This window comes from Macaca mulatta, chromosome 13 (genome assembly GCF_049350105.2).
Source record: "Macaca mulatta isolate MMU2019108-1 chromosome 13, T2T-MMU8v2.0, whole genome shotgun sequence".
NCBI classification, from domain to species: Eukaryota; Metazoa; Chordata; class Mammalia; order Primates; family Cercopithecidae; genus Macaca; species Macaca mulatta.
This window is the reverse complement of record NC_133418.1, coordinates 69,707,202-69,722,295: the sequence shown is the minus strand read 5'-3', so window position 1 is coordinate 69,722,295 and position 15,094 is coordinate 69,707,202. Positions and strand designations below refer to the sequence as shown.

General features: G+C 42.0%; 1 protein-coding gene across 1 annotated transcript in view; it reads left to right on the top strand.

The window, feature by feature from the left end:
* Positions 1-15,094, top strand: part of EML6 (EMAP like 6) — a 125,034-nt gene that overhangs the window by 73,699 nt on the left and 36,241 nt on the right. Inside the window, exons 18-19 of the mRNA XM_077959564.1 lie at positions 6,153-6,354; positions 6,464-6,590. Coding sequence (XP_077815690.1) covers positions 6,153-6,354; positions 6,464-6,590 — 329 coding nt within the window. The remainder of the gene's footprint in view (positions 1-6,152; positions 6,355-6,463; positions 6,591-15,094) is intronic.

The window sequence follows — 15,094 nt, the reverse complement described above, 5'->3', positions numbered from 1 at the left end:
GTTAATATACAAAATATATAATGAACTTGACAACTCAATAGCAAAAGCCATGATTTTAAAACAGGCAAATTACTTGAATAGACATTTCTCCAAAGATGACATAGAAATGGCCAACAGGTATATGAAAAGATGTTCAACATCACTTATTAGGAAAATGTAAATCAAAATCACAGATATCACCTCATGCCTATTAGGATGTCTATTTAAAAAAGAACAAGTGTTGGTGAGGGTGTAAAGAAAGGGAACTCTTGTATACTGTTATGCCCACCAACAGTGTACAAATTGGTATAGTCATTGTGGAAAACAATATGAATGTTTCTCAAAAAATTTAATATGTGATTCAGTAATCCCACTTCTGGGTATATATCCAAAGGAAATGAAATCAGTATCTTGAAGAGATATCTACACCACCATGTTCATTACAGCATTATTCACAATAGCCAAGATATGGAAACAACTGAAGTATCCACCAACAAATGAATGGATAAGGAAAGTATTTGTGTGTTTGTGTGTGTGTATACACACATATATATGGTGGTATATTATTCACCCATAAAAAAGAAGGAAATCCTGTCATTTGCAATAGTGTAGATGAACCTGAAGGACATGGTAAGTGAGGTGAGCCAGGCACAGAAAGACAAATACTTTGTGATCTCACATATATGTGGAAGTTGAAAAAGTTGAACTCGTAGAAGTAGAGAGTAGAAGGGTGGTGGCCAAGGACTGGAGAGTGGGGGGAAATGGGGAGATGTTGGTCAAAGGGTATAAACTTTTTTATTTTATTTTTTTGAGATGGAGTTTTGCTCTTGTTGCCCAGACTGGAGTGCAATGGCACAATCTGGGCTCACCATAACCTCTGCCTCCTGAGTGCAACTGATTCTCTTGCCTCAGCCTCCCAAGTAGCTGGGATTACAGGCATGTGCTACCACGCCTGGCTAATTTTGTAATTTTAGTAGAGATGGGATTTCTCCATGTTGATCAGGCTGGTCTTGAACTCCCAACCTCAGGTGGTCCGCCTGCCTCGGCCTCCCAAAATGCTGGGATTACAGGCGTGAGCCGCCACATCCGGGCAAAGGGTATAAACTTTTAAGATAAATAAGTTCTGGGAATCTGACATACAGCATGGTGACTATATTTAATTATACTGTATTATTTACTTTAAATTTGCTAATAGAGTGGATCCTAAGTGTCCTTACCAAATATACACACACACACACAGTGGTAACTATGTCATGATTAATGCATTAATTAGCTTGATTATGGTAGTTATTTCACAATGTATGCATATATCAAATTCTGTTGTACACCTTGAATATATAAAATCTTTGTTAATTATACCTCAGTAAAGCTGGGAGGAAAAAGTACATTTTAGATATCAAGATTTCTTACCCCTAAATGTTACATCATGCACATTATTATCTAGAGTTCAAGATTTGCTTATGATATTTTTTAAGTAAAATTTACATACAGTTGAAATACATAAATGTTCAGTGTTCCATTTGATGAGCTTTGACCAAAAGCTCATATACCTGTATAACCATCTCTTATGAAGATACATAGGCCATTGCCACCCCAGGCTGCTTCCTCATACTCCTTCTGGGCCAGTCCCCATGCCCCCTCCCTCCTCAGGTCAAACAACTGTTTCAGTGTTTTTCACCATAAATTGTACCTGTTTAAGAATTTCATATAAATGAAATAGGTACTGCTTTTTATCTAGCGTCTTTCACTCAGAGATGTTTCTGAGATTCATCCATGTTGCATAATAGTTCATTCATTTTCATAGCTGAGTAGAATTCCATTGTATGGATATAACAGTTTGTTCATCCATATTCCTATGATGAACATACTTTTCCAGTTTTGGGTTATAGTAAAGCTGCTATGAACATTTTTAGACAAGTCTTTGTAGACATATGCTTTCTTTCTCTTAGGTAAATACATAGGAGTGGAATTTCTGAGTCATGGGGAAAATACATAACATTTTAAGAAATTGCCAGACCTTTTTCCAAAGTGGTATCATTTTGTATTCCCACCAGAAATGTAAGAGTTCCAGTTGCCGATACTCGGTATTGTCAGATGCATAAAATTCAGCTGTCCTGGGGAGTAGATAATGGTATCCAGTTGTGTTTTCAGTTTACATTTCTCTGATGACTAAGGATGCTGAGCACTTTCTCGTCTATTTGCTGTTTGGGAAGTATCTGAACAAATCTTTTGTCCATTATTTTAAATTATCTTTTCATTCTTAAGTTCTATGTCAGATTTGATTGAAGAAATAGGTTCATAGCTTAAAAAGACTACTAGCCAAATACGAATTATTTTGATAGAATCACTTGTCTTCCTCTTTTTTAAAAAAGAATTACTTATTTACTTATTTTTGAAGATGGAGTTTTTGCTCTTGTTGCCCAGGCTGCAGTGCAATGGCGTAATCTCAGCTCACTGCAACCACTGCTTCCTGGATTCAAGTGGTTCTCCTGCTTCAACCTCCTGAATAGCTGGGATCACAGGTGCCTGCCACTAAAGCTGGCTAATTTTTTATATTTTTAGTAGAGATGGGGTTTCACCATGTTGACCAGGCTGGTCTCGAACTCCTGACCTCAGGTGATCCACCTGCCTTGGCCTCCCAAAGTGCTGAGATTATAGGCATGAGCGACTGCATCTGGCCTCTTCTTTAAAAAAAAAAAAAAAATCTGATTTTTCTAGCACACTTTCCTTCCGAAATACATGAATCTCTTGCCAATGAATATTTCCAGCTGTATAGTCACACTTGTCCAACTGCTCTCACTCTGTTGAACAAAGTTCATTATCTGTTGTGAACTGAATGGTTGTCTTCCCAAATCTGTGTGAAAGTCCGAACTCCCAATGGGACTGTATTTGGAGATAGGACATTTAGGGAAGTAACTAAGATTAAATGAGTTTATAAGGGAGGGGCCCTAATCTGAGAGAATCAGTGTCCTTATAGAAGAGATGCCAGAGAGCTAGCTTTCTGTCTCCACACACACACTGCACTCTCTCCATGTGAGCACACAGTGAGAAGGCAGCTATCTACAAGCCAGGAAGAGAGCCCTCGCGAGGAACCAAATTGGCCAGCACCTTAATCTTGCCCAGCTTCTAAAACTGTGAGAAATAAATTTCTGCTGTTTAGCTACCCAGCCTAGGGCATTTTGTTATGGCTACCCAAGCAGACTAATGTACCATGCCATTGCTATATTCTCGCATTGAGTTCTATGTCATCAGTCTTGGTGATACCTGTGAGATCTTATTACCACCACACAGCTCTGTGTCCAAAATTCAAGTTCCATTTGTTAGGAGCTAAAATCATGTCATTATCTTGGCTCTTTTTCTCATTCTACTTTCCCATGAGTGGGTATTTCTTCCAGGCATTTTTCTTTCCATGCCAGATGTGTATCTTTATTAATATTCAGTTTTATAGGTTAAAGCCTTCTCAATTAGATCGTTAGTGCCCTGACAACCATCTTGTCCCAGCCTCCATGAGACAGACTCTAACCTTTGTCAGAGCCTTAACAAGAGCACGACCCATTTTTGTAGTATCTTAAACCATGCATCAGAAAACCAAATTCTGTTTTTTGACTCGATCTGTATGGCCTGCTGATTGCTTCCCATAGCCTCCCTTCCCTTCCAAACCTAGACCCTTCTGCTAAACGGAGAGAGGAAAACACCAGTATGTCATTTGCATTTTTAAAACCCTCCATGCCCTCAAGTCCTTAAGTTTCCTGCTCAGAATGTCAAAAGCTCTGGAGAATGATTTTTCAGGGAGAAACTTTGCATGGAAAATTTTACAGATAGGGAAACTGAAATGTGAATGTAGGGGGTGAGTGCCCAGCTTTCATGAGATTCTCAGAAATTTCCTCCCTACAAGGGATTGGCAACCACTACTCTGGAGACATATTCCAGGTTTTTTTTTTTATTTAAGACAGAGTCTTGCTGTTGCCCAGGCTGGAGTGCAGTGGTGTGATCTTAACTGACTGCAACCTCTGCCACTCAGGTTCAAGCGATTCTCCTGCCTCAGCCTCCCGAGTAGCTGGGATTACAGGCATCCACCACCCTGCCCAGCTAATTTTTGTATTTTTAGTAAAGTTGGGGTTTCACCATGTTGGCCAGGCTGGTCTTGAACTCCTGACCTCAAGTGATCTGCCCGCCTCAACCTCCCAAAGTGCTGGGATTACAGGCATGAACCACTGCACCCGCCCATATTCCAGGTTTTTCTGGTGCTATCATCCATTATTTCATCACTCGATGAATAAGAGAGTCGTGGGGAAGCAGCAAGTTCTGATGGGGGTAACAAATGCAGATTCGGCTTGAAGACCCAGAGGGGTCATTCATCCCACTGGCTGTGCCAGGTCTTGAGGATGTTTTCTCCATAGGCCCTGCCGGGAACCAGTAAACATCGCTGCCAGTGTCTCTCCTGAAACAGCAGCTGGTTTCACAGAACCTTCTACCCAGTGTCAATTCCCTTTATTGTTGCATGGAGCAGTGATCTCGTTTCCTATTCTGAGAATCTTGAATCACCCACTGCTGGGAGAATCTCTGCCTTGTTAAATCTCTTCATTGGCCCTGAATTTTTTCCTCTCTTTCTCTTCCTCTATGTCCCTTTTTTCCCCTCTGCAACCTGAATCTCATCCCTTAGAGTCTGTTTTTCCCTGAACCTTTCTTTTTTGCATTTTTTCTTCCCATCTGGAAACCCTGTGTCCCTCTTATAAGTTAAGGGTGTAGAGAGACATTTCTCATGCTCTTTTACTTCTGTAAAGAAATAGCTTGCATTTGTGGTATATAAACTGGATGTGCTCCTGCTTCCAGCTAGAAGACCAGCAGGGCACATGGCTGCAGCTGCTGTGACTGTCCTCTGTTTCCATGCCTTCTGGATCTCACATGTTCAAACAGGTTTTTCTTGGAAATTCTTTTGTTCTGCCTATGCTAGCAAACTAATGACTCTGGAGGGCCTCCTGGAAATAGACCTGCCTGTTTGCTTCAGGAATCTTTCTAGGTTCAGTACTCTACTGAGGAGTTGGCAGTTCCACTCTGCTGTCAGCTAGGGGTTGGCCAAATACAGGGAGATCTTGACCGGGAGTATTACAAAGTCACAAACGCTCCTGCACCTGTTCGCTGCCGTGTGTCTATGCTGGTTTCAGATTCTCCAGCATGCCAGTCCAAACTCCTCTGGGAGCCACTTGTAAATTAATAAAATTTTCAGCTAGGATACTGGTGGCTCTCATGACCTCAGAGAGTGCGTGTGGCTTTCCAGATTGTGTAAGGTATTCCCTCGGAGTCGCTGAGAGGATGGAAAAACTCCACCTCTTTAAATGGCTCCCGCTGCAGCTGTTTTTGCCAGGCTGTGGCTCATGAGCTGAATATGGAAACTCTTTCTGGTGCCAGCTTTGATTTTGCACCACTTGTCAGGACTGCCCTGGCGTGAGCAGCTGACTCACATTCCACCCTCCACCCTCTGCCCTCTGCCCTCAACTGGGGATAAAGGTGGGGTGGCCTGGGCACACCAGTCAAAAAGCTTTTAGTCGTTACTGATAAATTGGGTTTTATGTATTTGGCTACGTTTGTTGAAAAGGAGCTTTATCTTTAAATCAGTGTTGGAGTGTTTCTGTTAAAAATGCTTTCTAGCGTCTGTGGCAGAAACTGTTAGTTCATTTTACATCTTACTTGGGGCCCCAGGTTTATAAGAGATCCTTTGCTCTTCTGCCACTGCCTCGACTATGGTACAAAAGTCACTGTAGGGGATGGCTGTGAAGACACTTTTGATCTCAGATGTCAGCCAGACTCACAGTAAGGAGTTTACACTAAAGACCTGTGGAGACGGCACATTTGACATTTGAGAGAACCAGAACAAGCTTTTTATATGTCCACAGATTCCCAGAAAATAGGTTCTGTAGTCTAACGTTTCATTCATTCCCTCAAAAAATATATATTGAGGACCTATTGTGAGCTGGGTACTGTTTGAAGAAAAAAAAGAGACCTAGTGCCTGCCCACATGGAGCTTACATTCTAATTGAAATGTAGGGAAATTGCTGTTGAACTGTTTCCTTTGTATCCAGTAGAAGCCAGTAGAAATTAATATGGATAAATGAGCCCAGAGAAAGAAATAATGAGACAGTGGCTGGGGTAATCACCAATTTCGGGCTTTACAGGGACAGCATGCAAGATTCAAGAAGTATGTGGGGCACAGTGCACACGTCGCCAACGTGAGGTGGCTGCACAATGACTCTGTGCTGCTCACAGTGGGCGGCGCCGACACAGCCCTGATGATCTGGACCAGGGAGTTTGTGGGGACCCAGGAGAGCAAGCTGGTGGACAGCGAGGAGTCGGACACCGACGTGGAAGAGGATGGAGGTGAGCCCCCACCTGCCACGCGCCTCCTGTGCCGACTGTACCTCCCACCCCCTCCCTTCCTGGGCCACTGCAAACCAACTGGTTCCCCAATCTCTTTTTGTTGTTTGAGGCTATGACAGCGATGTTGCTCGAGAAAAGGCCATTGACTACACCACCAAGATCTATGCTGTGAGCATCAGGGAAATGGAAGGCACCAAGCCACACCAGCAGCTGAAGGAAGTTTCCATGGAAGAAAGGTATGGTGTTGCCAGGTTTGCTTGCTTTTATATCTGATGACAAGAAACTTGTGTAAACCAGAGTGCATTTTCTTTGCCCTCAAAGTTGCTGCTTGAGTCAGTCTTTTATAAATCTGCACAGGGTCTTCACCTGTACACAGGCTTAAGCTGGGAAAAAAAAATGCACAACTTCACAGTATGTGACAAAGGGTGGTTTATACTTTGTGGAAGTTGGTTCTGGAATGTGACTTGAATAGACATGAAATTTGGCTGGGCTAGGCTTCTCCATGCCCAGAAAAAATGCTAGGGTATTCCAAAAACAGTCCTGACTATGGCAGCTGATAGGAAAGCCTGCTGACCAGCAAGGTAGGAGGGAGGACAGGCTTCTGAGGTCATGGAGGAATAGTTGTGGAGTTGTGAAAAACCATCTTCCATTCTAACCAGAAGCTGTGCCTTATACTCCGTTCACTTGGTGTATCTTCTCTTACTGTGTCTTCATTTGCCCACATTTGTCTAGGTGGGTTTGGCAGTTCCAGCCTATCCCATTTGATTTTGTTGCCTTGGATCCTCTATGTAGAAAGTGTGTTTTCTGTTATTATTTTAGGGCTTTTCAATGTGCTATTTTAAGTATTGATAAGAATTGTTAAACACTTTAGCATTTCTAAAAAGAAAAGCTCAGAATTACTATATTACTTAATGTATCATATTCATGCTAAGAGAGGATATTGAATAAAAACTCTAATAACTAAAGAGAATTGCATGGATCCCAAAGATGTTTTAAGAATTCTGGGCCGGGCGCGGTGGCTCAAGCCTGTAATCCCAGCACTTTGGGAGGCCGAGACGGGCGGATCACGAGGTCAGCAGATCGAGACCATCCTGGCTAACCCGGTGAAACCCCGTCTCTACTAAAAAATACAAAAAACTAGCCAGGCGAGGTGGCGGGCACCTGTAGTCCCAGCTACTCGGGAGGCTGAGGCAGGAGAATGGCATAAACCCGGGAGGCCGAGCTTGCAGTGAACTGAGATCCGGCCACTGCACTCCAGCCTGGGCGACATAGCGAGACTCTGTCTCAAAAAAAAAAAAAAAAAAAAAAGAATTCTGTTGGCTGTTCACATTGAGGTAGGCTCAATGTTCGCAATACACTAGTCCCACAATATGTAATTTATGAGATTCAAGTAGTTTGCATTTAGTATGGCTTTCTGCCTAACAATAACCAGTAAGTCTGACCTATCACTTCTTACTATTATGTGGGGTTTTAGATACAAAGAAATGTAACCTCCTTCTGCTCCTCCTCCTTAAATTCAGTGCCAGATGTTAAAATAAACTTGGTAAATGGTGGGTGTGCTACTGGCAAGAAGATTGAACCTAATGCAAAAAAGCCCTAATTTTTCTCTAGTGTCTTTGTTAGATGTTACAAAGATTCAGAGCTCTCTTTTAAGAAAAAATTAGAGATTTTTCTGCAGTGGTCTTTATAGTTCATTTTGTTTGCAACATGGTTTTAAAGTGGCCACAAACAGAAAATAATTTTCCAAGTCCTAATTCTAAGAATCAAGGGGAAAAAAGAACCATATGCATAGAAGTGCATGAATAGGCCTCCCACTTAAATAATCCACTCTAAAAAAAATGACCTGAATTATACATTCCTTTGGAAAAAAACTACCCAGTCTTTCTAATTTCATTTCTAGTTTCACATACCATTATGAAATGAGTTGACATGGCCATTATCCCAAGGGTGTTTCTGGCTGATTTCTGTAACTCAATCATACATCATGCTGAGATTCTTGCTAGCCACCAAAATATAATCATTTAACCCAAGCCCCAAATTCCAAACACTGCAGCTGATTTCGAACCCAAACCAAGGCTCACCTAATCCTCTTGTCTTGTTGCCTCTTTGGGCAAGTCTGTCAAAATCTCATACTGCCCAACTTAATGAAAGGTAGGAGGACTGATGATAGAGTGGACCCCAATAATTTTTTAAAATTCAGAATTTTCAAGTTACCCCATTTTATTATCAAGCTATACCCACATCAGATAGGAAGCTGTATAGTAGCATACACTGGATTGACTCTTTTTTTTAACAAACGGAAAAAGCCTTATAATATTATGAGATAGGGGTAGGCAGTTCAGTACTTTACTAGCATTAACAAAAAGTTCACACCAGGATTTAGCGAAGAAAACAATTTTGAGATAAGTCTAGGGTCTGGAGGAATAATCAAGCCTTTTCTGTGGAGAGCAACTTCCTAGGTAACTTAAAAAGCCTTGACAGCCTCAATTCCCAGAAGGAACTGTAACTGGAGCACACACTGCCAGCTGCACAGCATGCTGGGAGCAGAGTGGGGCCGTGCCAGGTAGGGTCAGCTAGTAAAGAGCACTAAATGATGCCCAACTTAGCAGCCTCCATGGGGACAAATCATAATCAGAACCAAGAACAAGCAGATTGCACCAGTCCTGGTCAGTAATTTTAGGGGAGCTTGAACCTCAGAGATCAGACTGTAGATCAGCTTCTGGACATTGCCCAGCAAGTCAGGGCATTCAGGAAATTTGAGAGAAAGCAGGGTGAGTGAAGGAATTGGGAGGGTGGCACAAGATGTTAAACAGCATATCTTAGTCCTCAGCTAGGGTATAAAACAGGGCCCGTGGACTCCAGCATCCTGGAATGACAGAGGGCCTGAGACAGAAAAATGTTGACATCAGAACCACGTGAAGCCAGGCAGCAGTGGCCAGCTGCTCCCTAGGAATATTCAGGGCTGTTGCCCAACAGCCCCTGACACTGCTTTCTTTGGCTACTTCAAGCCCTGCTTGAAGATTTGAGAGGCAGGGGTTTTCCTTAGTGTTCCCATCATGATGCCTTCTGTATATACCTGCAAATACCTCTATATACCTGGGTGCTTTTTCTAAACACTTGGTTCAAGACATGCACCAATGAGACTAATGGGAGACAAGTACTCGAGGACTGAAAGAGATGTGAGCTTGGAACAGCCAATCCACGCAGGATCCTTAGCACTGTTTTGTCTCTTAGCAGTGTTTCAGGCAGCTCTACCTCTGGTAAATCCCCTGTCACCTAAAAACAATTAGAAACTGTGAGATGACTGTAGCACCTGTGGTACTGAGAAAAATGCCTTGAAGGCAGCTGTGCTTTATGCATCAATTACCTTTTAAGCAACTGAATTCCTAATTCCTAAATTTTAAGATAGCTGTGGACTGCTTCTAATTAGACTCAGTTATTTGACTTTAAAATAGCTGTGAGACTTCAGATCATGCTTCCTTGTACAATTGCTAATTACATTGTGAGTTCTTATTCTTCAGAAGCCATATGATCTTTAGTTCTAATCTTTCAAAAAATGAGGAAGCTGAGAAGAAATTTACAACTGGTCTCAAAAGAATCCTGGGCTATCCCTACCAGATATATAATGTCCGTGAGGTGTTCAGCGGGTAGCCCAGTTACTCCAGCTTTCCTCTAGCACACCGGGATGCCCTGCCTTCGTGACCTAGACTCATCTGGCTGGTCCCCAACCTTGGGTGAACCCTTGGGTGTTACTGCTCAGCTGGCACGTGTGGTGCATGGCTGAGGAAACTCATGAAGTCTTTTTTATTTTTGGGAATCCATGCTTTCACTCCTTATCTGGGCACTCAGGGCTACCCCACGCCACCCTCCTTCATCCCCAGCCGACGTGACGCTAATTCTGGTCTAGAGGAACCCTTCCAAACCTTCCTGCCTCTCAAGTGCCACGCCCCAACCTGACACACCTCTTGCTCTCAGCTTTTGACCTCACCTCTTTTGCCATGTTTTCTTATAATGTAATCTTTTATCCATCTACAAACTTAAGATATTTCATTGATACTTAAAATGTCAGGAAAGTTCCTTTTGGGGAGAAAAAATAAAGGGGGAAGCATAGTTTTTCAGAGCAATTTAAGATGCAAAATGCTTATATCATCTCAACGTGAGGGATGGTGCCCAAATCCTGTATTCAGACTTCAGTAAAAACAGTTTTCCCCAATTCATCAAGTGGTAAAATCCCTAAGGTTTGCTCAGTACCAAATTACTAGAGTTGCCTGTAAAATGAAGAATTTTCTTTCTTTTTTTTTCTTTCTTTCTTTTTTTTTTTTTTTTTTTGAGACGGGGTCTCGCTCTGTGGCCCAGGCTGGAGTGCAGTGGCCGGATCTCAGCTCACTGCAAGCTCCGCCTCCCGGGTTCACGCCATTCTCCTGCCTCAGCCTCCCGAGTAGCTGGGACTACAGGCGCCCGCCACCTCGCCCAGCTAGTTTTTTGTATTTTTTTAGTAGAGAGGGGGTTTCACCGGGTTAGCCAGGATGGTCTCGATCTCCTGACCTCGTGATCCGCCTGTCTCGGCCTCCCAAAGTGCTGGGATTACAGGCTTGAGCCACCGCGCCCGGCCAAAATGAAGAATTTTCTTTTCACATTACTGAAGTCACACCTAGCTTACATACTGTTTTTTGATTTATAACGTAGGGGCTTTCAAGGGGGTCACCCAACCCAAACTGGCCTAAGCAAAAGGGAACTTACTGGTTTACACACCTAAGTATGCAGGGGTAGGGCAACTTCAGGTATCACTTGTTAAGAGAACTCAAATCTTGCTGCCAGGATTCTGGTTTTTTCCTTCATATCTCAGTTCTGTTCCTCTGGGTTATTACAGTTCTTCAGACAGAAAAATGGCTGCAGAACTTATAGTCTCTGGTTCAAAATCAGTAGGAAAGAATTGCCTCTGATTCACAAGTCCCCCCTACAAATGTCTTTTGAGGTGCTATTGGCTCTGGTGGGCCCCAGGCTACCCTTGAACCAATCACTGTGGGCTAGGGAGAAAAAGCCTTTGACTCTTCCCTTGGAAGTAGTCACCTGCCACCATAGACTAGCAATGTAATCACTTACCCCAGAGGTGATTTGGGTAGACCCAAAATAGAAAATGTCTACTACAATTCACCCTTTTCTTGTCCTATATTGCCTCTTAAAATGGCCCCATTTAAAACTATCCTAAATATAGGCCAGGCACGGTGTCTCACACCTGTAATCCCAGAATTTGGGAAGCCAAGGCAGGCAGATTACATGAGGCCAGGAGTTCAAGACCAGCCTAGGAAACATGGTGAAACCCTGTCTCTCCTAAAAATACAAAAATTAGCCTGGTGTGGTGGCACACACCTGTAATCTCAGCTAGTCAGGAGGCTGAGGCACAAATCGCTTGAACCCAGGAGGCAGAGGTTGCAGTGAGTCAAGATGGCACCTCTGCACTCCAGCCTGGGTGACAGAGTGATAATCTGTCTCAAAAAAAAAAAAAAAAAAAAAACCCACCATGAAACCCCACTATCCTGTATGTAATTTGAAATGCAGTTATGCCACCTTTCCAAAAAGAGGCGGCTCAAAGTCTCAGCCAGTCGCCACATTCAGGATCTCAGAGTACTGTGAAATTTTCTCATCCAGGTCCAGATAAACCCCTCATGGTCCTGTGGCTAATGAGAATATTAACCACCCTAACTTGCCAAATAGCGGTAAAGAGAGGACAGAATGAAGACAATTTTTTTGAATCACCACTTTGGAGGAGGGAGAACCAGACAACATGCAGTGGTCACTGGTCCAAACCATATTGCCTTCAGCTGGACTAGACAGTCAGCGATTCCTGCCCTAGCCATGTGCGAGTATTATATGGCTGGGTGGTAATATGAATGTTGGAAGATGCCAGCAGTCAGGATGTAAAGGTTTTGTTTGTTGTTTCAAAACATACACATATGGAAATGAAAAATAAAAGTAGGAAGTAACATAATACTCTCTTAAAAGTACAGCTCTCCAAGTGTCCCAGGTTCCTACTGGGATGTCAGTGATGCCCCTATATTTTGTCATTCTCATGGGAAAATTTGTATCCTCCTGCCCTCCCATGAGCTCCTCCGTTGACGAGAGACTGGCTCAGGACTTGGCTACTCCACAGACATGCATAAGCTGTCACTTTGTGGGAGGGAAGGTCAACTTTTAAAGACATCTGCCAGGAGGCCCACATTTCAGGTCAGTCCAAATTCCATTTTTGTCATTTAGTCCTCTGGCCTAAGATTTGGAGTTTTATAATATCAACTTAGGAAAAAAATATATATGTGTGTGTGTGTGTGTGTGTGTGTGTGTGTGTGTGTGTGTGTGTGTGTGTGTATTTGAGACTGGGTCTGGCTCTGTTGCCCAGTGTGTAGTACAGTGGTGTGATCCTGTCTCAGAGCAGCCTCAACCTCCTGGGCTCAAGCAATTCTCCCACTTCAGCCCCGCAAGAACCTGGGACTGGGACTACAGGTGTGCACCACCATACCAGAAAATCATTTTTTTAGAGACGGGGTGATCTTACTATGTTTCCCAGGGTATTCTCAAACTCCTTGGCTCAAGCAGTCTTACCACCTTGGCCTCACCAGTGCTAGGATTCCAGGTGAGAGCCACCATGCCCAGCTCAAAAAATAGATTTTTTTACATCTCCAACTGATCCTTGAATTCTCAAGGGAAAGATATATCAATTAAACAAATTACTATTTTATTTCTTAAATCATTTGTCACTCTGCCCGCATATTTGGTGATAAACTGAGTATGAGTTAATTTATTATTGGGAGATATTCCTTTTTAAGAGTGTAGTTTATATTATTTGTCTCTGGAAGGAATATCATAACCTTTTGTAGGCTCAACAAATTTTCATTAATGGTTTGGTATTGGCATTGCTTCGTGTTTAGATTGTCACGTTAGCAGACCCACCTTTGGGTTGGTGTGCGTGTCATTTTTGTGGTACCACCATGTGCCTTTGATATCGTCTGCTTTTTGCTAAGGGGTCCCATGCTTATCTTTGATATTCCTGTCCTGTGAGTGGCATCTGGGCTCTATGAGTACATATCAGTTGGAGATTTGGAGAACACACAAAATCTTGTTCATTCTCCTTTAATTGTTCTTTCTAATGGAAAGTGATGATTATCACAGAAAAGAACCTTAGGGTATTTCACTGTGGAACAGTAATTACTATCATTCGTAACTACTTTTGCATATGTTTTTATTAACTAGTATTATATCTGTATAACTTTTTAAAAATCAGAGATGCCAGTAAAAATGCAACCAAATCAATGTCAAGAATTTATTAGAGACATGTAAAACTTTACCCAAGTAAAATGAAACAATTTTGGTGAGTTTTTATACCACCATCTGAGCATGCCACAACAATCAGCTTACAAAATACATTAATGCTGAGGTTTGTTGCTTTTAAAAATTGTAGTCTTGTATTCACATTATGTTTTGTTATTCCCATATATCCTTTAAAAATAATGTTTAAGGCCAGGCGTAGTAGCTCACAACTGTAATGCCAGCACTTTGGAAGGCTGAGGTGGGAGGATAACTTAAACCCAGGAAGTTGAGGCTGGCAAGAGTTTAGATGAGCCTGGGCAACATAAGGAGCCCAATCTCTACAAAAAAAATTTTAAAAATTAGCTGGGAATGAAAACACACTCCTGTAATCCCAGCTACTCAGGAGGCTGAGATGAGAGGATCACTTGAGGCCAGGAGTTCAAGGCTGCGGTGAGCTGTGATCACACCGGTGCACTCCAGCCTGAGCAACAGAGCAAGACCCTGTTGTGAATGAATGAATCAATGTGTTTTTAAACATATTGGACTCATCTCCAGAGGTTTTCATTATTCCATTAAGAGAAAGCCAGAAATTAGAAACTCACAACTACAGCAATACTTAGTGCCAATGTCCACATTTTTTGTTCTTATCAAATTATCATGCAGCTTCAATTTTGTATACTGTGGTAACTACATGATCACAAGGGAACATTCTCTTTGATAATTGATAGGTAGTAGTATCTAATAATATCTCTAAGTATGGGTTATGATCTTTTACTGAAATTCATATGAGCTGACCAGGTATTAGTCTTCCTATTTACATCTTGTGGGGCCATGCTTAGTAATTTATTTTTAAATGCCTGCTGTTTGACATAGGTGGATGTCCTCATTTCTTCCTCACTTAACTGGCCACATGGGGGTTGGTCATAATGGATATTTTTATTTGCTATATACAGTTGGAACTTGCATTCTATAGAAACCCAGTTTTATAATGACAAGATACAGAATAAATAGAAGAATTAAACTATTATAGAAATTGGCATATAAGTACTCACTTAACCTTTATGTTTTGAAGAGGATACAATAATTAGCTCAAGGATTGTTTTCTCAATGCACCTGAGTCAGCCATCTGTATTTTTTTCAAGGTCCTTTATTAACAACTGCTGAGGCATACAGCTTTTGGCTGTCTATCCAGGGATGAATAAAAGAATGTTAGACTTAATACTTTCTGTTTCTACATTATCTTTATAGCATTATTTTACTTAAAGCATTTTTCACCTATCATTGAAAAGAGGTTCAACTGCTCCCTTCTTTTCTTACCTGAGAAGCTGCATAACTTATGGCCAAAAGTCAAAATCCCAGAGTCACCTAAAGCATATTTTTTCCTTCTTCAGTAGACTTTGGACTTGTTGCCAGTCTCTCCTGCTTAGCTCAGGCTAAA